The sequence below is a fragment of the Periplaneta americana genome, chromosome 7 (genome assembly GCF_040183065.1).
Source record: "Periplaneta americana isolate PAMFEO1 chromosome 7, P.americana_PAMFEO1_priV1, whole genome shotgun sequence".
Lineage (NCBI taxonomy): Eukaryota > Metazoa > Arthropoda > Insecta > Blattodea > Blattidae > Periplaneta > Periplaneta americana.
In genome coordinates, this window is record NC_091123.1 from 137,608,413 (window position 1) to 137,636,294 (window position 27,882).

General features: G+C 33.4%; 1 protein-coding gene across 8 annotated transcripts in view; it reads right to left on the reverse strand.

Moving 5' to 3' along the window:
- Positions 1-27,882, reverse strand: part of fus (epithelial splicing regulatory protein fusilli) — a 544,142-nt gene that overhangs the window by 127,384 nt on the left and 388,876 nt on the right. For all 8 annotated transcript variants that reach the window (XR_011333184.1, XR_011333185.1, XM_069831352.1 and 5 more), the window contains one exon: positions 21,989-22,043. Coding sequence is in view for 6 of the 8 variants with exons in the window: in XM_069831352.1 (XP_069687453.1) it covers positions 21,989-22,043 (55 nt within the window). In the remaining 2 variants the exon portion in view is untranslated. The remainder of the gene's footprint in view (positions 1-21,988; positions 22,044-27,882) is intronic.

Consider the following 27,882-nt stretch of genomic DNA (forward strand, 5'->3'; position numbering starts at 1 on the left):
GAGCCTCACAGGTATTCCTCGCTCAGTAGTTTCATAACTTAACAGCTTATCAAATGGAAGTCGTAAGTCGTTTAACCTTTGACGGCAGTGTGAGAAGAAACTCACGTTTTGTCTTCCCTTGACAATAGGCCTACTGATTAAGAAATAAGCGTTGTCGAATATTCTGAAAACTTTACTAACCTAATCTAAACTGTCACAACATTATTAGCTTGACATGGGCTGATGAAATCCTGCCGTTTTAAAATAATTATTAGCTATATTTGATTGAGGAAATATTAATAATCATTTTCTATGATTCCTGATTTCTCGTCTTCGTTATGTCTGCGGACTCACTTTATTTTTCGTAACGCGTTCACATTCACAGGCCAATCATTCACCATACCCAAAACAAGTGTAAAGTTCTACATTGTACCTAATGTGGATTGTGATTTTCTAAGAAAATTAATTATTTTCAAATCCTGATCGCTTTTGAATTGCGCGTGTACAGTTTTTTGAGCGAGTGTAATACAATAGTACGCATTGAGTAAATGGTAGTATTTGAGCGGCAAATAATTCATCCACCTATCAGAATAAGACGTGATTTTATAATTTTATAAAACTTAGCTACATAAGTTAAAAAAATGGTTAATAATAATAATAATAATAATAATAATAATACTAATAATAATAATAATAATAATAATAATAATAATAAGGAAAGAAAATGCAGGAACATTTATAAATTGAAGGGAAACCGGCATAGGCCTATGTAATGATAATGTAGTTATAATAATTTATTTATTTATTATTATTTGTGTGCTGAACAATAGCCAGAGGCCAATTATAGTTCAGCACAAAACACAAACAGAAGATACAAAGGTGCAAAAACAAAATAAATATCTTAAATAAACAAAAACATACATAAATAAAATTGAGAACAAGAACAGTAAATACTAATAATCAAAACGAAACTATACCTTAAAAGGATCTAAATTGTGCCCATGCAAATTGGCATATTTTATGCATCTACAGACTGGAGAAAGTGATTTTGAATTTCTGTTATAAATATTTTTTTGAAATCTTAAACCTTTTGTAGGAATACGAAGGCTGATATTGTTTATGATAGACTCACAATGAATATCACCCTTGATAACTTTGCAAAAAAATTGATAATCAAGATTTTGACGTCTAGAATAAAGGCTACAACAGTTAAAATATTTACAGGTAATCTCATAGTTAAAGTCAGAGGAATTGGGTATAAATCGAAAAGCACATAAGGAAATAAATTTTCTTTGAATATTTTCCAATTTAACCGAATCAGTTGAAGTAATGGAATTCCAGGCTACAGATGCATATTCAAGTTTAGATCGAACCAAAGTAAAGCATAGAATTAATAGTGACTCTGGAGTAGAAAAAGAATAAGTTATAGATCTTATTAAACCAAGCATTCTTATTGAATGATTATAAATATATTGAACATGATTGTGAAAGTATAATTTAGAATCAAGTAATACACCAAGATCTTTAATAGAATTTTTCCTAATAATACAGACGGTGTTAAGAGAATAGTTAAATTTTATGGAAGTAGTTTTTCGTGAGTACGAAATGACAAAAGTTTTTGTTAATAATAATAATAATAATAATAATAATAATAATAATAATAATAATAATAATAATACAAATAATAATAACAAAAAATAAAAATTCACGTCTGAAAAAACAGACTGCTCTCAAAGTGTTCCAAAATAGTCTATAATATAATATAGTAAGCTAAACATTGAAAAAATGTTACCCTAAAAACAATTAGCCTTGGAATGATATGTCATACAATTACATATTCCTTTAATAAAGATTAAAAAAACACAACATTTGAATTATTAAGTGAACTAAATTAACATCTCTCTTAGAAAAATGTTTCAAATTGATCTTTTAAGAATTTTTACTACTGTAAATTTGAAGATACAATGAAACACAAATTACGTATTGTGAACACAGTATTTACTGGTCCGACTTGGATGACGATGCTTCATTATCAGGCACAATGTTCACTTTTGCAGATACTATTCTTTCTATATCTGGCACTATTTTATTAGCTGTAGAAAGTCTCACTACAGAGCGGAGATTTTCGTCTGAAAGTCGGGCTCTCTCTCCAGATTTATTTTGCTTCATCAGGGAAAAAAACTGTTCGCAAGTGTAAGTGCTGGAAAATATAGAAATCATTTCTGCTGCAAATTTATGAAATTGTGGGTAGCGTGTTCGTTCAAGTGCCTTGTAAAATCCAGTGATATCTTTATTAATGTAGATTTTTTTAAGTTCTGAATTACATTGTAAGTCGATTAGTTCAAGTTGCAAACTGGAAGGAACGTCCAAAGGCTTTGCAGAGTATGGCATAGTGAAGAGTTCCAACTTCAATTGCAGTGTCTCCAAGTCATGAAATCTATTGTCAAATTCATCTTTCACACTGCTCAAAATGGTTATGATTTCTGGACGTCCACTCTTGCATTCAGCGACCGAAGATAGGGAAAATGGGTAAAATTGTGATCCTCTATTTGTGTTTTCCATAAGGAAATCATAAGTTTAAATGCTTTCACTGCATCATTAATATCACAAATCAGTTTATCTTTCCCTTGTAGTTTTAAGTTTAAATCATTCAAATGTTTCGTGAGGTCCACCAAGAAAGCCAAGTCCTGAACCCATGTAGGATCGTCTAATTCAGGAATATTTTTGCCCCTCCCAAGCAGAAATTCCGAAATGTACTCTCTCAAATTGAAAAATCTTTCGAGAGTTTTTGCGCGACTTAGCCACCGAACTTCACAATGATATGGAACATCCGTGTAGTCACATTCAATTGATTCCAAAAAGTCCTTGAATTGTCTGTGATTTAGAGCATGTGACCTTATGGAATTTACACACTTCAATACTACATCCATCACATGTTTAATATTTGCACGTTTAGCACATAAGGCTTCTTGATGAATAACACAATGAATAACTATTATGTTACGTTTGAAATTATTTAATTCAAGATGCCGTTTTAATAATCCTACGAAACCTTGCTTCTCTCCAGCCATAGAAGGGGCACCATCAGTTGTGACGGACGTCAATTTATCCCAAGACAGCCCTACACGTTCAATAGATTTTACGATTCCGTTGAAAATATCTTCACCTGTTGTTGTATTTTTCAGAGGAATTAAGTCTAAAAATTCCTCCGTAATTTCTAAGTTTTCATCCACTCCTCTAATAAATACAACAAGCTGAGCCGTATCACATACGTCAGTGCTCTCATCAGTAGCCAGCGAAAAAGAAACGAAATTATTACATAGGCTTCTCAATTGACGTTCTGAGTCTTCGGCAAGATCGTTTATTCTGCTAGATACAGTATTTCTCGACAAAGGTATCGAGCTGTATTTCTTAACTTTCTTAGGGGACATTATATGCACTGCATCGGTAATACAATCTTTAATGAATTCCCCTTCTGTAAACGGACGACATTTCTTTGCGATTTTCAAAGATATTTCATAACTAACACGTAAGCAGCTTTCATGATGATTAGGTTGTGAGCCAACAGTGTTAGTAGCATTCTGAAAGCAATTAATATAGACTAATTAACAATTATTAACGTTTATTTAGTTAATGCCTAAAAGTATAAATAAAGTGTAGAAAATTACAGAAAATATTTAGGTCCTCTAAATTGTACTTACGTCTTCTGAAAGGTGAGAAATCAATTTTATCCTCTCTTCGCTTTGGTAACTTTTATAATCCACTTCATGGTGCATTTCATAATGCCGCTGAACATTGAATTTCTTACATACCATTTGTTTCTTGCAGACTAAACACTGTGCATCTCCACGATATTCTGCACTAAGAAACATATAGCGCCAATCGGGATTGAATCGACTGGAGGATTTTCGTTTTTCTGGGTTGCAGGACATACTGTGTTCCTGGAACGATAACTTATCTGAAACTGCAGATACCGAACTGTACAGCCCTGTCGCGCTCCCGTTCACGCCGATTCACTCCCTCCAGGTAGGGGAATAGGAAACGAACAGTGCACACAGACCGCTGCACAATGTGCGCGATTGCACAATGTGCAGGGTTTTGACATGCCTGGTCTAGAAGATCGTAGGAAAATCCACTGTCTTTCCCTCCTCTTTCACATAATGCATTTCCCCACTCCTGTCTATCTTGCGTCTCGTTTTCAAAATCTATCCACCCACCATAACCTAGACACACGATCACAACACTCCTCAGTATTATCCATTCCCTCCCACCGAACATCCTCATATTCATCTTCTTTCACTGTGGCTGTTACTCGGCTTTGGAATTCCCTACCGAGTAATGTCAGGGACTGTCAGACATCAAACCAATTTAAGAATAGACTAACGAAATATTTTTCTAACAATTCTTGTTAACAATAATAGCTGTTTCAGGTTTCTCAATGTTCAATGGTTATATATATCACAGAATAAATATTTAAATTATCTCATCTTCATTATTATTATTATTATTATTATTATTATTATTATTATCATTATCATCACTACTTCTTAACAATGTTTATTATTGTCTCACTAACATTACTGATCCAACTTTCATTATTTACTTTCATGTTGTTTTATGGCCTAGATATTAATGTAATAACTATGTAGCCAATTGTATTCAATTAAAATTAGAAGAGTCTGACTGGGCGGAAGAGAAGGCCTACTCGCCTTAGCTCTGCCAGATTAAATAAATAAATAAATCATTATTATTATTATTAATTACTTTTCAATTTTTAGATTCTTCAGTTCTCACAGTGTACAAAGTCATTTTTAACTATCTATTAACTATTATTTTGTAAAAATAACCTCAAATTTACGAACTAAATGCATGTGCACACAACAAAGACAAATGATCCAGTATATCAATTTATCGCTTTGGAGAATAAGACGGCCATTCATTAAATAATCATAGATAAAAGCTTAGCTTAATTCATGGTCCCCGTATTCTGCAGAGTGATAAATTGTGTGTTTTTTTTTAACTAATGGCGTGTACTTGACTTTCCGTCATTCACCCATATGAAGCCAGTTATGTAGACCAATTTACCAACAGAGTCGTCGCCCAGGTGCGCCATAGGAGACTCGTCTACGCTACACCCGCGCTGAGGTAAGATGGTAATGGAGATTTGTTGGGATGCCACAGGGGAACCGGAGCGCACGGAGAAAACCCCTGTGTTACCTGGACGAAGCACTTGTCCAACACAAGTTATAAATCGGAGGTACGCCGGGGATCTAACTCGGGTCCACAGGGTTATAAGTCCAGTGCTCCAGCCACTAGACCACCGTATATACTGAAGATATACTAAAGAATTTCTCTTTACTGTGTACACATACAGGGTCCGGTAGAGGAACGGCTGATTTTAAGGAGCGTTTATCGCTCACAGCACAATTAATTGAGGGTCGATAAACTAAGCGCACATTCCGTTGCCAATACAATGACATTTAGTTACCATGGAAAGGTGGAGCGGTGCACAACGCGGTTTTGCAATTAAACCTTTTACAAGACCTACAGTTTTGAGGCTGCTAGGAGTGAATTTTGCCATAATTTTAATTTATGGCGCCATGACCCCGTCCCATGTGCTCATGCGATTAAACCATCTTCGAGGAAAGTGGTTCGGTTCTGAAGAAAAAGCCTCCAAGGAGAAGAACAGTGCGTACTCCACTTACTTCAGAGAACAATGTTCCAAAGGATATGCTGTGCTACTCTATAGACTACGTACGTCGGAAATGTGAAGAGTGTGTATGCTAGAATTGAAGAGTTCAGAACCATAGTGGGCCAAGCGCCATTTACTAAAACCGTAGAAAGCAAGGGTTAAAATGAAGTTATCAACAGTAATCTCACTAGAGGTTTTGATTTATCTAGAGAAAATCAAAACTCGAGTGGGATTTAATTGACTATTACACGATTAGAAGAAAGTATATAAAGATTAGAAGTAACAAAGTACTCCAATACAATAAAATATTAATTGGCTTACGAAAATACAACTGTCTTCAAATGTATTATTGTACCATCTCAACATTACGCTAGATGGCAGTAGTGTTTTATGATTATGTTTTCTTGTTACCAGTATCAGTTATGCCAACTATGGAATCATCATTGAACTCTGTGGACTGTTACTAGTCAAGAAGGCTTTGTTGATTCAGTTTCATTTTTATTAAAACATTTGCATTCCACTTCAATCATCCGGATCCCAGTAATCAACGTCACTTGACAGATGATTTTCAATAAATCTTAGTATTAAACAAACAATCTCTGATGCGTGACTATCCATAATATCATATAGCAGAAGCTATAACAAACATAACCTAAATAATATAAACACGTGTTAGAAAAGTTTTAATTAGGGATGATGAAATAAACAAGAAACGTTTTAATTAACGATGATGAAATAAAAAAATAAACATGAATAATTTTAAAATAAACAATTATTGCAAGTACAATTTTCAAATTTGAATGTTTTAGTGGTTGGTGGTTCAGTTGATGTTATATTGGACGTGTGCGTAAAAGAAGTGAACTCGTTGATGTACATGATGTATCCCTCAACTTAGGCCTATTCAGGATTTCCGAATGGTGCTCTTCATATATGACCAGTGATCTTTATTAATTCTTGTTCTTGAATGCCAATGCGAGTCATATTTGAAAGTGCTGTGCATCGACTGGAGTGGTTTGTAATTTTCTGTTTTTTGACGTCCAGACCAGTGCAGTTTGAAATGTTGGTAAACAAAGAAACAAATGCTAGGGTAGTGATAAAAATAAACAAATGCTAGGGACGCGATAAAATTAAACAAATGCTAGGGACGCGATAAAATTGTGCGATAAGCAGCCATGATTGGTTGAAAGACGTCCTTTCGTACCGTTTTATTGGTCGAAAGTAGTGTGACGTAGTAAAAGTGTAATAGTCACCATAATTCAATGGAAACATATAGCAAGTAATATAAAGTATACACATTCAAACTAAATGATATGTCAATCTTCATTAAGCTATGGTATTCACTTAACTTTAACCTTTGCTTCCCCAGTTTTAATAAATGGCGCTTGGCCCACTATGACGCTGAACCTTTCAAGTGTAGTCCTTTTCAAGAAATAAATGGTAAAATTTTATGATCACACGTATGTATTTTAAGAAACTAAATTTTTGAGTCAATAACCAACTATTTATAATCGCCCGTTCCTCTGCCAAATTCCGTATAACTTATCGGGGTCTTAAATTTGAAGTAATTTTTATAGTACAATACTTTATAAATGATAAAAAAATATGATTTTGAACGTTTTGAGACCTAAAGAATCTAAAAATGAGTACGTGGCACAATTTAAAAAAATGACTCCATTGTACACCTTTTATAAATGGAGAAAATTTAAAAAAAAAAAAAAGCTCAAAATATTATTTTTTCACCACCAATATCTTTTGTAGGCCTATACGGAAATAAAATAATCATGCAGATTGAAAGGGACGATAAGGTAGACTTAAATGAATAGAAAACCTGTATTACGTTTTGTGATTAAATGTACAGTACTATTATTGGATAATTGAGTTGGAAGTTTCAGCAGTCTGACAACATCGCCGCTACTACAGTCCTCTTTCTTCTCGTAATACAGATGTAAGAAGTCAACGAACTCAGGTATGTCTCGCTACGCGAATCTCCCTCTCTGAGTACAACATTGTAATCTAGTTGCATCGTTTACTGCAGAGCCTTCCACACTGGGTGTCGTCTGAAGGTATATGGAGTGTTGCGAACTGTCCGGTATATTTCATTATTTTGAGCTATTAAATCATGATAACTCAAATGAAGTAAGAAAATCGCTGATCACCCCTTGCTTACCTAGCTGCCTTGTAGATACGTGTCCTTGACAGACGCATAGATGTGCGTATACGAGTATAATTCTAGGCTGCACGGTAAGGATGAGACAGAATATCTGCCTTACGAGACAAGTTGGCAGTTTGGTCTCGGAAAGTGAAAGAGGGCTGATATGAAATGTTCCCAAATACATCTCACTGTGATTCGAAGAACGAAATAAAAGATTCAATTTACAACTATCTGACATTACTCACAGATAAACTCGAAAGTTACTTCCCAGATCTGAACACAAAAGCTTATGACTGAATAAGATATCCATTCTTGTCATCTGAAGTTAGTGGACTTTCCTTAGCAGAAGAAGAAGAAGAAGAAGAAGAAGAAGAAGAAGAAGAAGAAGAAGAAGAATTGGCAGAGAGTAAAAATGATAGGAACTTGAAGTTAATACACCAAAGAGATGATATGAACAGATTCTGGATTTCACCACAGTCTAGTTAGTATATACAGTCACGAACGTTCGTTGTGAGGGTGCTAGGAACAACAGACTGTGCAGGTACTATTTCGCATTATCTGTAATGAGGCGATAGTAGCGATCCCAGTGGTTAGCAACTATATATGGATGCATATTTACTACGTATTGAGCTTCGTGACTGTATATACTAGTAGATTGTGATTTCACTTGAAAATTTTACACAGCTTGCTAAACGGACTATTGTGGTTTTGTTGCAGTTTTCAACCACACATTATTGCGAAGCAGGATTTTATGTGATGACCAATATCAAACCAGTGAAACGTGGCAGTTTAAAAACGCTGGATGAAGAAATGCGTGTGAATTTATCCCATATTCCTCCAAACATAAAATACATTCGCCAAGCACATGTGAGCCACTGAAAAACTAAAACCAAGGGTGAAAATAAGTGTGATTGTTTTCCTCGTCTTAGAAGCCTATGTAAATGTTTCTTTCGCCTAATGTAATAGTTAACAATACTGGAAATATGTGTGTTAATTTTATTCATTTTATGAAGGGTGTACAAGTAACCTATTAATGTGTGGGATACTTTCATTTGAGGGATAAGGTAACGCACTAAATTTTTAGAGTTTTCTATGGTGTCACCATATAAAAAAGTTTGAAAGGCACTACTTTAGTGGCTTGAAATTAGTGGTTTTTAAATTAAATTTACACGAAAACCGTCCATGCTATTCAAATATGCCAGAGGGATAAATGATTCTTTATTAGATTTTCTATCGATATGGACAAAAATCACGATCCTACTCGCAATAGTTACCGAATACGAGGGTGTTAAACATTTGAGGAGGGGTTTTTTTTTTCTGAAAAAAACTTTCCACCAATATGGTATTACACTTTTTTGTTACATCGCTCTGAAAATCTGCAGGGTTACTTCACTTCCATCATGTATAGTGTTTCTTCATAAAGTTGAAAATAGGAATGCTATGGGCAGGTATAGATCATATTTTATAATTTTTGCACATGTCTATTTTCATACATGTTTGTTTACTTGTTTTTGCACGTCTAGTCGTGGTTTTTAATTACATCTTTAGTTTTAAATAAATAAATTACAAAGATGGAACGTAATTACTCCACATTTAAATGAAGTGATAATCATTATCGTAATGCATGAACCACAAACAACTGAAAGTAACGCCATGAACTTATCAACACTGTCTATTTACGAGGAGGATGGATCATTCGGCACGTCTCGTGCCCACTAGAGTGTGGATTACGAGCCGGCACTTGAGAAAACACAACACAACAAAAACAACAAACTCAAGGACAAGCTTCCAGACTTCATGGTTGTAAGATGAATCTCCTCTTTTCCCACATTAGGTACCTTTGATCTGCAAATACTGTGATCATGCCTGGCTTTCTTCAAGGTAACGTAACGTGTTCACTAACATAAGAAAGTTTATGATGAAAGTGGCATTGTATTCTGATAATTGAAACAGTAGGTCATATAACAATTGTTCTATATCTTTCTTATCTTATTTATTTCTTCCCCCTCTCCTACCTTCCTTCACACTCTCCTTTCTTCCTTCCTTCTTTTCTTCTACTTATTTTCATTTTTTCTAATGTTCTATTAACTAGCATTTCAGAAAATGTTACCACCAACCTATCACTAACACTCTTTTAACATATAAATTAATGGAATTGACTTCAAGTGTGACAAAAGTAAGGAAAATAACATAAAACTCTCAAGAACGTTTTTATCTTAAGTCCTTTCCCTCGATGATCAAGTCTTAATAGCAGATTCAGAATATTTATTATCAGATCCTTCCCTCATGCTAATAACCTGCTGCAGAAAATAATAATAAAATATCTTTAATAAGGCTCTTTATTATCCTTAAGAACTGTTGCATTCTGAATTTAAAGTATTTGATATCCGCCAAATTTATAACAATGTCTTACTGAATTTCGTACATAAAAACCGAAATATATTGAATTGTATTCACATAAAAATATAATACTAAAAGATCAGACAACATATGCTGGACAGAACCTAAATGTACCACAACTGTAGCTTATAATCACAGTAACAACTTCGGTTCAAGGCTCTAAGGTATAACAAGATTACAGCTAAATTTGCTAATGCTCCTTATTTTAAAAAAATAATAATGCAAGATTATAGTTTAGAGAGAAAATATAAAGTTTTATTTTGATATCTGTTTTTCTTTTTTTTATTATACTGATTAATAAAATATTTGTTAGAATTTTGTGGAATTCCCCCTGAGTTTACGAGTATATATTCTTTCCGGGAGTGATGGAGAGATTTTTTTTTATAAAAGACAATGTAAATCTTTGTTCTATCAATAAATTTATTTGTATTGTATTGTATTGTATTATAATATAATATAATATAATATAATATATTATATTATATTATATTATATTATATTATATTATATTATATTATATTATATTATATTATATTATATTATATTATATTATATTATATTATATTATATTATATTATATTATATTATATTATATTATATTATATTATATTATATTATATTATATTATATTTATAACCATGCAATAAGAATGTTAGGAATAATTCGGTCAATTGCTTATTCTTTTTCAACACCTGACTCTCTTTTAATACTATACTATACATTAGTGAGATCGAAACTCGAATATGCATCTGTAGTTTGAAACTCTATTACTAGTACCAATTCGGCAAAACTGGAAAATATTCAAAGGAAATTTATTTCATTATGTTCGTACAGATTTCTGCTTAACAACTCCGGGTATAACTATGATAAAAAATGCGAGCACTTTAAATGTCGAAGCTTGTATGCTAGAAGTCATGATTCGAATACTTATTCTAATGTAAGGTCCTTAAAGGTGACATTAATTGTCAATCTTTCTTAAACAGTGTCAGCCTTCGTATTCCTATGAAGGACATGAGACATCACAAACTCTTCTATATTAGAAATTCTAAATCTTCTTCGCCGGTATTAAAAATGCTAACTTACATATAGGCGATTTTTATTCATTCAATGTATAGAAGTATTAGAACATGACAATGTGTTTCCTAATATTATTTGCATAATCCTTATACACAAATTGGTAATACTTTTGTAAGAATCAACTCCTTTCCCTAAAATTGTATAGTATTAATTCTTGTAAATTAATCATTGTAATCTATGTTCTTCATTTTGTTATTTCAATTATTTAATTTGTACCATAGTTGTTCATTTTATTGTAATAATTGTATCACTGTGCTGGACTTTTATTGGCTAACGGCTGTTGTCCAGCACATAAATATCAATAAATAAATTATTATTATTATTATTATTATTATTATTATTATTATTATAATTATAATACATTCAATATTTTAAGTTTTTGTAAAGTTTTGTATTTTAAAAATGTATAAAATATATCATGGTAATATCCACAGATACGACCAAAACCAAGGCATTTAGAAGACAACTAAGATAGCTATAAATAACAAAATTACAGAATATATAAACACTTTCAATTACTTATGAAACAGACAAAGATATGACATTGTTCAAATTTTGCAAGTCACAGGTATTATAAAACTAAATTCTTAAAGCCACCACGATATTACAACAAACATTTCAATTATATAAAACATTCGCAATATCTAGTCGTCTCTATGGATGCGAAATATGCGGTTTGAAACGACGAGATAAATGAATCACAGCAGTAAAAAATGAATCTTCTACAACGTATGAGATCCCACAGAATACCAAAAGCCATGCTTCACTAACAGCCACACAGGAAGAGAACACTGGATCGTCCAAGAAAACATTGTAGTGAAATTTTCTCTTTGAGACCATAAGAGGCCAGCGAAATGAGTGTAGTGCTGAAAGGTAATTATGCAGGTATGAACATATCATACTCGTGGGTTTTAGTTCGAACTTAGGGTTAAGATACAAATCAAATTTACTTTAAATGGTAATTTAAGTGATCGTGCTTCATTTAATTTAGTGTGTTCCCTGTTATTGTTATTATTATTATTATTATTATTATTATTAATTGTGTTTATTATTGTTATTATTAAGTGTAATTAGTTACCACTGCCACCGGGTATATACACATTTGCAGTGTGAATAAATACTTACATACAAAATTTAATTGCTGATCACGTCCTAGTGTAGACCTAATTGGAGGAGAAACGTAGGGAGGCTGGATGAAAGATTATGATCAGAGCATAATCCCAGGAAAAGAAAATTATTTTTCAACAATTAAGAGTCAAAGCCTGACTGGCTTACTTTTCCATTGCATTCAAAAGATACAAGGTCCAATAAAATGGGATTTTTGTGGACGTCCCTTCGCCAAGGGGAGTGTGTTGCTGCCTGACCCATAGCGTCAGAGACAGAAGAGTATCAATCCCCAAGGCTCGCAGTCGGTGTCAGAGGCCAAAAACGATATGGCTGCAGCAAGATTTGACTTTGAGAAAACTTACTGATAACACGTGCGGGGCAACAAGAAGCGCTGTGTATCAACAACGTGATCATTTTGTAACACAGTTGCAGCGTGCGGTCACAGTTCACAGATCAACAGTTCCCCTCCCCTTCGAAACGTGTTCTACTGAACTGACTCTTTCGTACCTCGTATCAGTCTTTGTTCAAAGGTAAAGAATGATGATGATGATTATTATTATTATTAGTATTATTATTATAGAACATAATAGTATGATACACTTTAACTGTAAATACTCGATATATATAATATATACAATTAATTCATTTAACGAAATCAGCTCAGTTACTGTGAACAAAAACATATATTCTGAGATTATGAAATTCATGTCTTTTACTATAAGTGCCAGTAAAAATTTGTTTAAGCTAAGAAAATGTTCTTCCTGCATCACATGACGTTACAGGGACAAAATAATAATAACAACAAAAATCAATATACAAATTATCTATAGTAATGACACATGAGGTCTGAGATTTGCCGATAAATTCACGAGCGAAGCGAGTGGATTTATTTGGGAAATCTCAGACCTCGAGTGACATTTATTAGGGCTATTTCGTGAACAAAATAACAATGTAAATAATATATCCCTAAAATTCGCACACAAAATGTTAATAATTATATATTTATGAATACTTAACCTATTCATACATTGTGAAATCGAAATAGATGAATAACGATTAATGCAATAAACAAATTGAATGTTAGTCAGTAATGCCAATTGAGAAAAGCGAAATACAGGTTTTAAAATGTTAATTACATGCACTGCGCTTTTCTCTTGTTATTATAACAGAAATATGTTTTCATTATCTGCTGAAATCATAATTTAATTTAAATATTTTATAGTATAATTACAAATATACCTGATTGATACATTAATTAAATGAACAATTGTTATGAAGTAGTGTCATTTTCTTTAGATACAATGGACGTGGAATTAAAAGATGAAAATGTAGATGCGGAAGTAGGATTTTGTACTTTATTTAGTACAATGGATTCATGCTCATCTATTTACGTGGGAACATTTGGCGACACTGATTAAACAAAAGAACGACCATGCGATACATTGATAGTGATAAATCGAGCTGCAGAAATTATCGCGATGAAGCCTATGACTGAGATTGGTTGGAATTCAAAATTTCATTACACTTCATTGGCCAAAAATGGAATGACGTCATATAAACGAAATAGTCAATATTTATATAATTCGTTTATCAAAACCTATCCCGTTGCAGTGAACGAAAAAATATATTCAGAGATTATGAAATGCAAATCTTTTACGAACATCACATAAAATTTGTTTAAACTAAGAGAATGTTCTTTCTACATCATATGACGTTACAGGAGCATTTTATAATACATTACATCATTGTTATTTAATGACCCCATGCGTACCTACCTGCTTGCAATTCGACCTTGCTTACGCATCCATGTGACGTAATCGATGTAGCTACCAGAAGAAACTACTCAATTCGCTGTACGTTTGGGAACGAAAATGCGCTGCCTGCTCATGAGGCAACTAGGCCAGGAGATAATGGGGTAGGGTGGCCAGTTCCTTCCCCCTCCATTGCATTCATCGCCGATTAGCTACATATTCCACTAATCAGACTTCAGAAGCATACAAACAATTTTGTTCTTCCTCTAACACAAATCGTCAAGTGAGATGTACTGCCTGATAATACTCATATATTGTAACTATTTCTAATATTGTTTTTGTAATTCTAAAAATCGACATTTTAAATTAATTGATCCAGATACTACGGTAGCTCTGTGAGATTTCTACATTCCTGAGACCTTGATTTAAGCGTTCACGCGTAAGAAATGTGTTTCTTTTATTACTGGCAAGATAAGCTTCTGAACAATAAAGATTCCAGGAGCCGTCCGTTTTCGTGCTCATTCTGAACTTGGACTGACTCGTAACGAGAAGTAAAAATAATTAATTGTGGCACTCTTATCTTAGCTAATCGTTTTATTCGACACCGATTAGACCGCCTCATTTGTCAGTTTTTTCTGCGTAACAAAGAAGCTACGAAGAAAATTTGCGGATTTGGTTGCAATTAATTCACCATTTTTGACTACTAAATTTCCCATTATTATATTTATAGTCTATTATTATATTTCATGTGAAACATTTACGGATATAATCACTCCTAGACAATAAATATGGACAAACTTCCGTCGAACAGTTTAGAAGATCGATTCCCAAATGCTTGGTAACTTTCGGTGCTGGACCTCGGACTCATTTCACCGGCATTATCACCTTCATCTCATTCAGACGCTAAATAACCTAAGATGTTGATAAAGCGTCGTAAATAAAATAAAAAAAAAATCGATTCCCAATTGACGGCCCGTCGAAGGTTTAGTTCTGGCCCGAAAGGCAAACATTATTGGACAGAAAAAGAAGCGTAATCAGGCAGATGAGGCAGTTGTGCAAAATAAGATTTTCTAAAACATTTCAACGGCACAAGTGACTTGTCAGAGATTTTAACATCCTCACATATTTCTGAGGTATTAAAACCAATGTCACCTCAGATAAACCAAGGTAGCTTACAGTTTGAATAGTCTGTATGATATTCAGCATTCAGACGAACTTTAAATTTCAATATTACTTATTTTTGGACAAATATGTGATAATTTTCAAACTTTCAAGACACTTGGATTGTATGTTTTCTCAATATTTGCAACAACTTGCGTGTGTGAATCAATCTTCTCTGACATGATTAATATAAAAAAATTACGGAAATATACCGTCTGTCAGTTTCCAGAAGCTTTGGGATTACCCATTGCCTCTTACATCCCCAACGTAGAATCTTCAATGAACATCGTACCACTCTAATTAAGAAGTTTTGGATTCAATTAAATATGAAACAGATGTAAAAATGTTTTCTAACAAAGTTATTATAGGCTATAGGATATTAGTTATCGTACTATGAACAATACTGTATTTCCAATACTGTAATTAATTCAAAATATGAATAATGTTTTCTGAATAATTTCTGTCCTCTGGACCGCGTCAAAACACAAAAACACTACGTGGTTCTTGAAAAATAATTCGGAACCGCTGAGAAGAAATTGCTGTCCATAGACGTACGACATGTCTGTAATAGAAAATAAAATAGTTGCTTGGTGAACATGTTAAATATATTAAATATATTTGATCTGAATTAAATGAACTCAACTGCTTTCGAATATATACATATACTTTTAATTTGTACAGACTTAAATTTTAAAATGACTATTACACTCTTACTACGTCATACTACTTTTGACCAATAAAAAGGGATGAAAGGACGTATTTCAACCAATCATGGCTGCTTATCGCACAATTTTATCGCGTCCCTAGGATTTGTTTAATTTTATCGCGTCCCTAGGATTTGTTTAATTTTATCGCGTCCCTAGCATTTGTTTCTTTGTTTGCCAACATTTGAAACTGCGCTGGTCTGGACGTCAAAAAAAAAAATATATATATATATATATATATATATATATATATATATATATATATAAAATTACAAACTACTCCAGTCGATGCACAAAAGTTTCAAATATGACTCGCATTGGCATTCAAGAACAAGAATTAATAAAAATCACTGATCATACCTATGCATCTTCTGAAATCCGATTTATAAATAAATGAAGAGCACCATTCGGAAATCCTGAATAAGTTGAATACACCATGTAGGCCTAAATCAACGAGTTCCACTTCTATTACGCACACGTCCAATATAACATTAATTGAACCACCAACCACATTCAATAATTATTCCTCTAAAATTATTCATTCGGAAATTCTGAATAAGTTGAATACACCATGTAGGCCTAAATCAACGAGTTCCACTTCTATTACGCACACGTCCAATATAACATCAATTGAACTACCAACCACATTCAGATTTGAAAATTGTACATTCAATAATTATTCCTTTTAAAATTATTCATGTTTATTTTTTATGTCATCGTCGTTAATTAAAACTTTTCTAACACTTGTGTATATTAGTTAGGTTATGTTATAGCTTCTGCTATATGATATTATGGATAGTCACGTATCAGAGTTAATATTAAGATTTATTGAAAATCATCTGTCAAGTGACGTTGATTACTGGGATTCGGATAATTGAAGTGGAATGTTGCATTTTAATAAAAATGAAACTGAATCAACAAAGCCTTCTTGACTAGTAACATTGCCATCGTGTATAATAGATCGAGAACTTCTCGACGAGAAGGCATTGCTCACTACTGCCATCCAGCATGCATCTAGCGTAATATTTGTAACGTTGAGATGGTACAATAATACATTTGAATACAGTTGTATTTTCGTAAGTCAATTAATATTTTATTGTATTGGAGTACTTCGTTACTTCTAATCTTTATATACTTTCTTCTAATCGTGTAATAGTCAATTAAATCCCGAGTTTTGATTTTCTCTAGATAAATCAAAACGTCTAGTGAGATTACTGTTGATAATTATCATCACTATCATTATATTAATTCAGAATATAACTATATTTTGCACTGCCTTAATAATCATTTTAAAGTCACTGAAAATTCTACAACTTCATATCTATTTTTTCTTAATAATTTTGAATAAGTCAATATTTTAAATTGTGAAATTGATGTGAATTTGTACGAAGATGATTTGCAACAAACTGTTTTAGAATTTAATACTCAAATTTCCACTTAAAAAAAATCAATGACATTTTTAGGGCAAGACCCAATCCTATGCAAAATTATTATAAACAATAAATTAATTGACCGAGTTAATACATTTAATTACCCGAGGTAAAATCTGTCTTATGTAAACGATGAAGATATGACTTCCAAAATTTCTAAATTTATAAAAATCCCAGGAGCAATTGATAGTTTATCTAAACCGACTCAAGTTCGAAGACATACAAGAATTCTGTATATAAAACACTTGCACGACTAATATTGGCCTATGACAGTGAAACGTAGACTATTAGGAAAGCTGACGAAAAGAGATTACAAGTAGCCGAGATGAGCTTCATGAGGAGAACTGCAGGATGTTCGTTACTCGAACATTGAAGAAATTAATACAATCTGGAGGAGATTGAAATTAATCCCATATCCAATACAGTACACCAACCAGTACAGGCTTCAGTGGAAAGAACATGTGGAGAGAATGAACTGTGCTAGATGGCCAAAACAAACTGTCGTATGTTCCAAGAGGACGCCGAAATTAGGGAAGACCTAAACAGCTCTAGCTTAAGACCGTAACGGATTCACTTTAACAATGATCGATGACGAAATATTTCATCAGCTATTGTTTGTTCTTTGTAAATAAGTAATCTTCAACGTAAAGATGTCTTCTTAAGTAAAATAAGTAAATATATGTAATTCTTGATCACAGCTTTCCACAGTAGATATCTAAGTTTATGCCAAAAGTTTATGTTGGATAAATATATTGTAAAAAAGTGTTTATCGAGGTAGCTCAGTTGGTAGAGCAGCTGGCTACTGACTGGAAGGTCCGGGGTCCTATCCCAGGTGGTGACAGGATTTTTTCTCGTTGCCAAACTTTCATAACGGCCCCGAGGTTCACTCAGCCTCCTATAAAATTGAGTACCCTGTCTTTCCCGGAGTAAAAGGCGGTCAGAGCGTGGTGCCGACCACACCACCTCATTCTAGTGCCGAGATCATGGAAAGCATGGGGCTCTACCTCCATGCCTCCCAAGTGCCTTCATGGCATGTTACGGGGATACCTTTACCTTTCTTTTTTTTTACTCCTCCTACCATAATTTGTGCATAATTCACAATGAAGCTATTATGAGTGCAGAAATTCATGGAAAACTACTGACGTTATCATCCTCCCACGACGTGAGATGATTGAACAATTTATACTAAATATTATATAAGACAATAATAGATACAACTGATAACTTATCAAAATCGGTGTATTTGTGGCAATAAAAACGAAATTAACTGATAAAGAGGTTACTATGTACATCATATTATTACTCTCGTTACTATATAAAGCATAAGAGTGTCCCGACTCATATTTGAATTGTGTTAGGTTATGTATAGAGACACAAGGTAGGAAAGTTCTAACTCTGACTACAAAGAACGGAACTGTAGTACAATGATGTACGTTATGTTGAGTTGAACGAGGTCAAACAAAAAGGATGGGTTTTAATTATTAAACAGAAATGTATTTAAAACAACTTTATGTCACTGTTTTTTCCTTTATAATCATATGAAACAAAAGAGAAGTCAAATTATATAATATGTCGATTCGGCGCTATAAATTTTACAAGAAGTATCGTTAGGTTTTCAAGAAAATGCACCAAATCGCTTAACAGCTGTGCACAAGCGTAATAACATCATCATTTGGACTCGAACTTCGGTCTCCACCAGGCTAGAAAATAAATAATTGTCGCAAATATACACAAATGCAAAATTATTTTTGTATAAATTGCGAAAAATTTGTGCAATATTCTAAAACTCTGTAGGCCTACAGAAAGATACAATTAAGAAGACTTGAAGAAACAAGAAATTATGTAATTTACTTTTTGGAGTTTTATTTACTTTCAACCACTTTCACTGCAGGATGCTCTAGATACACTGTAAGTAACTAAATCATTAGATCTATGTTTGGAATCCATTACTGCTTTATTTACAACACATCAAAATAATAATATTTTATGAGTACTCCAAACATTGAAAGCACTTGGGAAATTAAATTAATTATGATTAGGCTTTCCAAGATTTGTTAGCAGAGTGCTCTTTTCACTGAAAAACGTTCCTAATTCCAGTTTTACGACATTCATGCAAATAGATCCTTGCTCACAATTTATAATATGCAATAGATTTGTTGTAGCATTCCGTATAACTTGATAAATTAGGGAAAACTGTTCACTTCACTTGTTAACATGCATAAATTATATCAACTCTTGAACATTCATTACTCAATACCTTCTTGAACATTGCTCATTCAATTAAGGTTTCATTTAAATTTAGGTTTTTCACAACTAATAATCTCTGATTTCATTTTCGTTTCTGAAATTTACTTAATTCCAATGTGGTTGTCGCATTTTTGCATTTCACATTGAAAGTTTATCGCATTTTCAGAAGTGGAATAGCAAAATGCGACAAATGCGACTGTATCTTAAACTCCGGTCTCCACGTAATAGTCAAGTGCTTTCTACCTACAATATGCCCGAAATTAGTGTCAATTTTTATGGATGTGATGGGGTGTCCATACAAGTATTTTGCTATAATAAACATTGAGTCTCTTGCATTGTTATAGCCCTAAAGTTAAACAATCAAAATGCTGGAGAGGTTGCTTCTTAGATTTAAACACCCCGTCATCAATCCTTGTCTAGTATTAAATAACAAATTGCTAATTAACATAATAAATAATTTGCTCTGAACGATTTAGATTTTAATTTTTACTGTTTAGTATTGTAAGCAAGCACCTGACACCTAAAGTCTACTATATCAAAATACCCGTATGAACAGCCCCTCGCATTAAAAGAAAAAGCGCTCATTTCGGGAACACCCGGTATTATACAAGACAGCTCTTCGAGAGGTTGCTTAAATAACTATATATCTTTAATTATTTGTGTTGTTTGACCTGAAATAGTATTATTTAATGCCTGAGGAGAGTGCTAAATAATTTCTTTGCCAATTTCCTATCACATTTTTGCTTAAATGTAATTAATTAAATAACTGGAAAACCGTGACAAAAAAAAATATGACCGCCAAGTTTGCAAGAAGACCTATACCTCTTCTTTACCTAATTTTCAGTGCCTCTTTATACTTCGGTTGTCAGCAGCCATCTTGTATTCTTTCCTGCTCACTGGCAACTTCTTAGTTTCTTCAGAACGTTGAATTGTACCCTACAGTTCATTTAAATTCGTATCGCCAACTTTGAAAATATTCTCAGTATATAATTATTTTCGGCTGCACACTCTTTGGCAATTGATTCAGCAGACATTAATGCTGCCAATATAGAGTAATTGGCAAGAGAATTATGCAAATTTCAATTTTCTTATATAATCTGTCACTATCCTCTACAAAATAGATTTATATTTATCTTATTCTATTGGTAAACCCCATGCAAACAACTTAAGAGTTATACCACACATTGCAACTTAGCGCTTATTTGGCGATAACCCAATGAACGAATTTTATGCTTATATCATTCCACCATGCTTCTGATTTCACAGCGAACAGATAAATTTATTTTCATAGCAACTGTTATCACGATTACACAACACATTTTAAGTAGGATGACGCGACACTTAGTACATCACTACTATCGTTTCCGCGAACATTTGTTTTTTCAGGGAAAAAGCAGCAGCTAGGATATACTAAAACTTATTTTATCATTGATACCATTGTGTAGCCTACGCAATGAATTAAGTACCTTCAAAGCTGCTTGGAAAGCATGAATAACGTATACAATAGATCTGGCTGAATATATTTCTGACGATAGTGTCGTCACAGTGCTGATTCTATCCGACCTATGTTTTAGATCTATAAAGAATATAGAAATGGCAAGAGCAGACAGTACAGAAGAGTAAAAGAGAAGAATAGTGGAGAGAAGAGAGAAGAGAAAAGATAAAAAGAGAGGGGGGAAGAGGAGGAGGGGAGGGGAAAGAGAGGGGAGGAGAGGGGAGAAGAGAGGGAATTGAATACAAAGAAGAAAAGAGAAGAGAAGAGAAGAGAAGAGAAGAGAAGAGAAGAGAAGAGAAGAGAAGAGAAGAGAAGAGAAGAGAAGAAATTTGTAACATAAACATTTATTTATTTTACAAAATTGTCATTTTATGTATCGAGATCAAGCCGACTCTGCAGCAAAAAAATAAGCAACATTCGCGAAACTACAGGCTATTATGTTTAGCATTAAGTGCATTTGTATGAAACTGATCGAAATAGAGCTATTTTTTTATGAAATATTAACACACAGGTAGGTGTAGCGCATAAAGAATATGAAGATTGCTTAAATGTCGCTTTTTGATTTACAACACTGTTAAATGAAGATATTTAAACTTTTATGGACTGTTTTTGTAAGTTACGTAACATGTCAACAGTGTAGTCCAGCCTCTTTCATGAATAAGTAAAAATTATATGAACTTGCAAAACCGGTTTTATACCTCACTTCGCCAATGGCAAGGTATTCACTAAAAACTGACAAAATATTAAACAAGTGTCAATAGCGTGCAGTAAACAAAAATTGTTTTATTCTTACCAGATTCCAGGTTCCAGCCTCAAGTTCACAGTTTCTGGGTTCTCGAATTTATGACCTGAAAAAGAGAGGAATGTCACTATATTAAGTTTTTTTTCCGGGGGAAATTTTAAAGAATAATAATGTTATACCACAGTCTAGTATATACAGTCACGAAGCTTGAGTTGTGAGGGTGCTAGGAATTATAGACTGTGCCGGTACTATTTCGCATTGTCTGTAATGAGGCGATATTAGCGATCCTAGTGGTTAGCAACTATCTATGGATGCATATTTACTATGTATTGAGCTTCGTAACTGTATATACTAGACTGTGGTTATACTGTGTATTCCAATAATAACAGGTTTGTACACCCTCATTCACAAATACAGGGTGAACTGTAAGTAATGCCATTAATTTCAGGGGTTATTCTCTGAGGTACTTCAAACAAAAAAGTTTACTATAATTTTGTTCGTTTTTTCTTTCTTTTCGACATAAAAATTGTTTTATATGATGAAACATTTCATAGCGTGTTTTCGGAAAACCACTGATTTAAATTCTAATATGTTCACTCAATTTAAAAGAGCAGTACACTATGATAATAAATTACTGAAAGAATTTCAGGTTTGTCCTTTATATGTGTGGAAATTTGTTCTGAATAAATGTAACTTTTCGTTCTGAAAAGGAATTTTAAAATACTACATTGATGAAAGACAATTGGTGATATGAATAAAAATGAGTAACAGTATATTTGGGAAGACATTTTCTCATGAAATTTCGGCCAGTGTATGGGATCGGTGCTCACCCAGCATCTTAATGCACTTGGGGAGCTGCGATAGGTAGCGAAATCCGGTTGCGAATGCCAGCTATAACGGCTGGGGAGATCGTCGTGCTAACCACACGATACCTCCATTCTGGTTGGTTGATCGTCCACCTGTGCTTCGGCATGTGGGCGTGAGGCCAGCAGCCGGCTGGTCGGTCTAGGCCCCTCACGGGCTGTAGAGCCATGGATTATTATAATAGTAGGGGAGAGTCGGGTAGTATCGGACATCGGGTAATATCGGACAGTGAGTTTCTTTCATCTACCACACGATGATAGTACCTGATTGACATGGTTACGTTTCTGTGGTGTCGCATAGAGAAACGTAACCATGTCATTCAGGTACTACCATATGGTGGTAGATGAAAGAAACGCATTGTCCGATACTACCCGATGTTCGATACTACCCGACTCTCCCCTATATATTGGACTTTTTTTAGTAAATACTGATGTTGGTAAGAAAAAAGCCACTGAGAATATACTAATTTTTTATTACATACTCATATCATGGAAGCACAGTAGATCATACTCAAATGTCTATCTAGCAGAGAATATGTATTATAGGGCCTGTATTATACTCATGTTTGGTAAGAATAAAAGGTAGTACTAGTAGTACTATAGTCTCACTTCTGTAAGTTCGTTCTTATGTTATTTTGCGTATACTTAGTAGTAGGCACAGTTCTGAGTATTTGTTGAATTGTGTTGAGTTTAAAGTTGTTTGGAAAAAAAAAAAAGGACGATTTATGTACGATAGCGTCTCATGGAAAAATATACAAGGAGAGATATGAACATGTGGATTCAAAAAACTTCGAAAGTTTTCATAGCTCCACAAAAATGAATGTAAATTGGTTAAACACGTATTTCATTGGACAAAAGGGAATGGAATCAAGAGGAGGTATACTTAAGGGGACACTATGGTGAAACAATACTAAAAAATTAAGAAAATTCATTTTTTTTTGTTTTAATGATCGTAATTACATTTGAGACAGTTTTAAATGATCTAACCATATAATCAAATGTGGCCAAACATACAGTGCGTAAGCGAGTTAAGAGTATTTTTTTTTAATTCTGTTTTCTCGATTTTAAAATTTTAAGTAGTTTATTGAGTAAAAAAAGTTCCTTGCACAACAGTTATTGTCAGGTTGCTCTGAAAATTCTCCCAGAGGTCAATCAAATGTTGATAAACAAAATTTAATTAGCATTTGTATGAAATGTGAATATTAAGTTCCTTGCGGGCACCCTTAACCTTTGTTCCTCTCTCAAAGTGAGAGTCCAAGTTTCACAACCATACAGAACAACCGGTAATATAACAGTTTTATAAATTCTAACTTTCAGACTTTTTGACAGCAGACTGGATGATAAAAGCTTCTCAACCGAATAATAACAGACATTTCCCATATTTATACTGCGTTTAATTTCCTCCCGAATATCATTTATATTTGTTACTGTTGTTCCCAGGTATTTGAATGTTTTTTTTATCCATATTCATTTGTGATTTATCCGATCTAATGCTGGTATTTGTTCAATCCCTTAATTTTTTGTACCAAATCATTATTGTTTGAAAGAGTGAGGAAGGGCCAAACCTTGAGAGCGTTAACTATCTGAGATAACGAATACGATTTACGAGTATGTTTAATATCATGACTGACGCATTAAGGAGACCGGAAATCTCCTATCTTAACACATGTTAAATCAGTGATATTTACTATACTTTTTCTGCAATACTGTTGGGAATAGAGCAATGAACCTTTTACAGTTTATTTCTGACACTCTTATAAGTAATCTGATGGAAGGGTTTTCAAAAAAGTAATATTTTATAAATTTATGAATTTGTTTGTAAATATGTAAGTTTTTACCTCATTTTTTGGTATGTTTTTCAATAAATCTGCTTCAAAAATCATTTTTGAAATCATTGTGTCAATACCAACTAATTACACACAGAAAATCAAAGAAATCTAACAACTAGAAGCTGAGATATGATATACTTTATACAGAAACATACAAACTTACGGAAAATGGCTGCCAAAGTTATCAGAACACTCCAGCAGGATAATCCTCATCTTAGATAAATATTTTTAAAATATATTTTCATAACAATAATGTGCATAAATTATATATCGTTGGAAAGATAATTTTTCAGAGAATATAAATCGATAAAAAAAAACAAAAATGGAAATTTTGAGCACGTTACAAGTGAAGAACCTCTTCAAACGTTAGAAAAAAAAAGAACCACATATTGAAGAAACAAACCTGATTGGATTTTTAATATTCAAAGCTAATAAAATCATTAATTTAAATAATTTAGCCTACCGATACAACAAGAACCGCTTATAACGATGCCATTAGTCTTTGCTAGTTTGCAAGAGTACACATATCGTTACTGTGTTACCTACTTTCTCTTTAAGACACCACAAGATTAAAATCGTGCAACAGTGGATTAACAGGTTACATCTACTTGTCGATACATAAAAACTGATTCTATTCCGAAAGGGTGGAGGGCGATGGAGACAAGTATTTTCTTACTGGAATGAATATGTATTAATTCCATCGATTACCCAATGACTGTCAGGTGTAAGGTGTACCGTTAGCTGAACGACTTTCCAGGCCGGAGACCCGTATTCAAATCTAGGTGAGTCCAAGTGCAACTTAAGAAGATGATGGGGCATGTTTTGTCAGAGCACTTCGTTTTCTCTCTGTTGTAATTGTATAGACCTATTTTATATTTCGCAGTAGTTAACACCGACTGAAGAAACAACTGGAATTTATTAGTGTTGTGGGAGTTAATCGATTAATCGATCAATTTCTGTTGTGAGATTAATCGATCAAAAATATTTAATCGAATAATCGAGTCGATTAAAATTAATCCGCTGTAGTCAATATTAATTATTATCTTGTTAATACAAACTCATACTAAAAATTCCGACAATATCTCTCTCGGAAATTGCTTACTTAAAAGCACAATAGTATTGTTATTTTCTAACTGTAAACCAAGTAGTATAGGGGAAAATCTTTGCACAAACACTTCAGAAAGAGATGGAGATACGAGGACAGTGACCTAGTCTACCTCTATTGAAAGTTGAAACACAATGAGAAACCCTGATTAAGTTTTATGGTTTTCCAAGCAAACTTCCACCTTGTTGTCAGCTCATCTTCCTAGCATATGAAATACATACTTTTCTGGGATTCGTCCCCCTCATCCCTTATAAAATAGCCATGTCTACACTGTGTGTAAGTGAGAGCGTAACTACCTTCTTCTCTTTCTAACATCTGGTCATTCGATTACAATAGGGGCCAGTCTTCTGTTTCGACCGCTGTACTTTTGCAGGAGTTGCAGTTTCTGTACTGAGTTTGTATTTGAAGGTTGTATGTTTACTTTGATAAAAAAAAAACAGTTTTCTGTGGTTTGTGAAAAGTGTAAACGCCATTATGTCATATGAGTGTGTGAGAGGTAAACTCGGTGAAAAGTTCGGATTTAAATTGAACGATCGTGGAGAAGTGCTCGACAGAAAGAAAGTTTTTTTTTTTTCGTGTTTAGTGATGCAGGAAACATTGTTACTAAACGTAGAGCGGCACTTAATTCGGAGCATGTGAATGCACTCATATGTTTAAAATCATGGATGAGGCAGTATTAACTAGGTGAGTCTTCATACTTTTTGTTATTTATGTTTGTCTCAAAAATTCGCGGACAAATTGAGACAATAAATTATATACCTCATAATAAATATGTTAGTAAGTAATTAAAACAGTTGTTTTGTAATATAACGATACAATACATACAGATATACAACATTTAATACTTATGCTTATCACCGAACACAAGTTAAATTTAACAATAATTGTGTACTACACAATTATCGATTAATCGATTAAATTTAAATAGTTAATCGATTAAATATTTTGATCGATCAACAGCAATAAAATTTATTGTACCATACTGCAAAGTTACAAGAAGCAAGTAGTTAATCGTGGAAACCCCTGCTGTTCGCGCTGTCTCCCCAGACGAAGAGGCCTCATGTATATCCAGTAAATCATGATTTCAATATTAGGTATTTAAAATTGACACTATGAAATACAATTCTCCGTTTCAAAGCTAGTGTCGTAAATACACAGCTTTCGCCCGGAAACGTTCCCCCCACCCCAGTAAAATGTCATTCATTTATTGCCAATCAGGAAATTGGAGGAGGAATATTATAAGATACGCAGAACGATTCCTTGCAAGGGAATTTGGGGATGAGAAAAACTGAATACGTGGGCTCCAAGGTTGTTGGCCACTTGTCTCATCCCGAGTTTCGCTGTTGTGTGTTAACTGCTGTCGGCCTTTTACTGTTATAGATCGAACGTGACTGCCAAGAAAATAGTGTGTGGGATGCTTTATGTATTGTAGTATGGACAGATAACACAGGCTGAAGGGACGTCAAGTTTAGATCATTAGTATGCAACGAATTCCATTCAGTGCAGTTGTTCAGTTCGTGATCATGCAGTACGCATTAGAACAGTGAAATCTTCATTTATGATAGATACGTACCATTACAAATAAATAGTACAAAAAGAGTCATCCTATATTTCTACTCAATATCCAGAAGTTCAAAATCATCTGATGGAACAATTAAGAATTTAGGGGGAAAATTCAGAGAAATCGGTTCAGTAATAAACAAAAATGTCTGTTTTGTATCAAGAACACACCGGCGCGGCGTGTAGAATACGTTACCCAATTTCCAGAATGAAATAACAGTTGTGTTGGTTTGAATGATTTATTTTTGTTTCGGCTTACAAATGGAGAGTATTAGGCTATTATGTCAATGATAAGAAAAGTAACTATGAAGCTACATTCTCTTCTTTAAAATTACAAAAAAGGCATTTATTAGTAAGAAACACCTTAAAAAGGCAAAATATTCAAAATAAAAATCGGCTCTATCGCTTTGATTTAATCCAAATCGCATTTATATCTATGCAAATAATGATTTACTTCCACCCAGTAAAAAAAAAAAGCATTTTGCCAAACATCCAGGCTCTAGTGGTAATCCAATGACATGTACGTAGATTTGGGAAGGAACTCTTGTCTTGAACTCAGAGCGAAAATGAAGTACCTCATATGTAGCC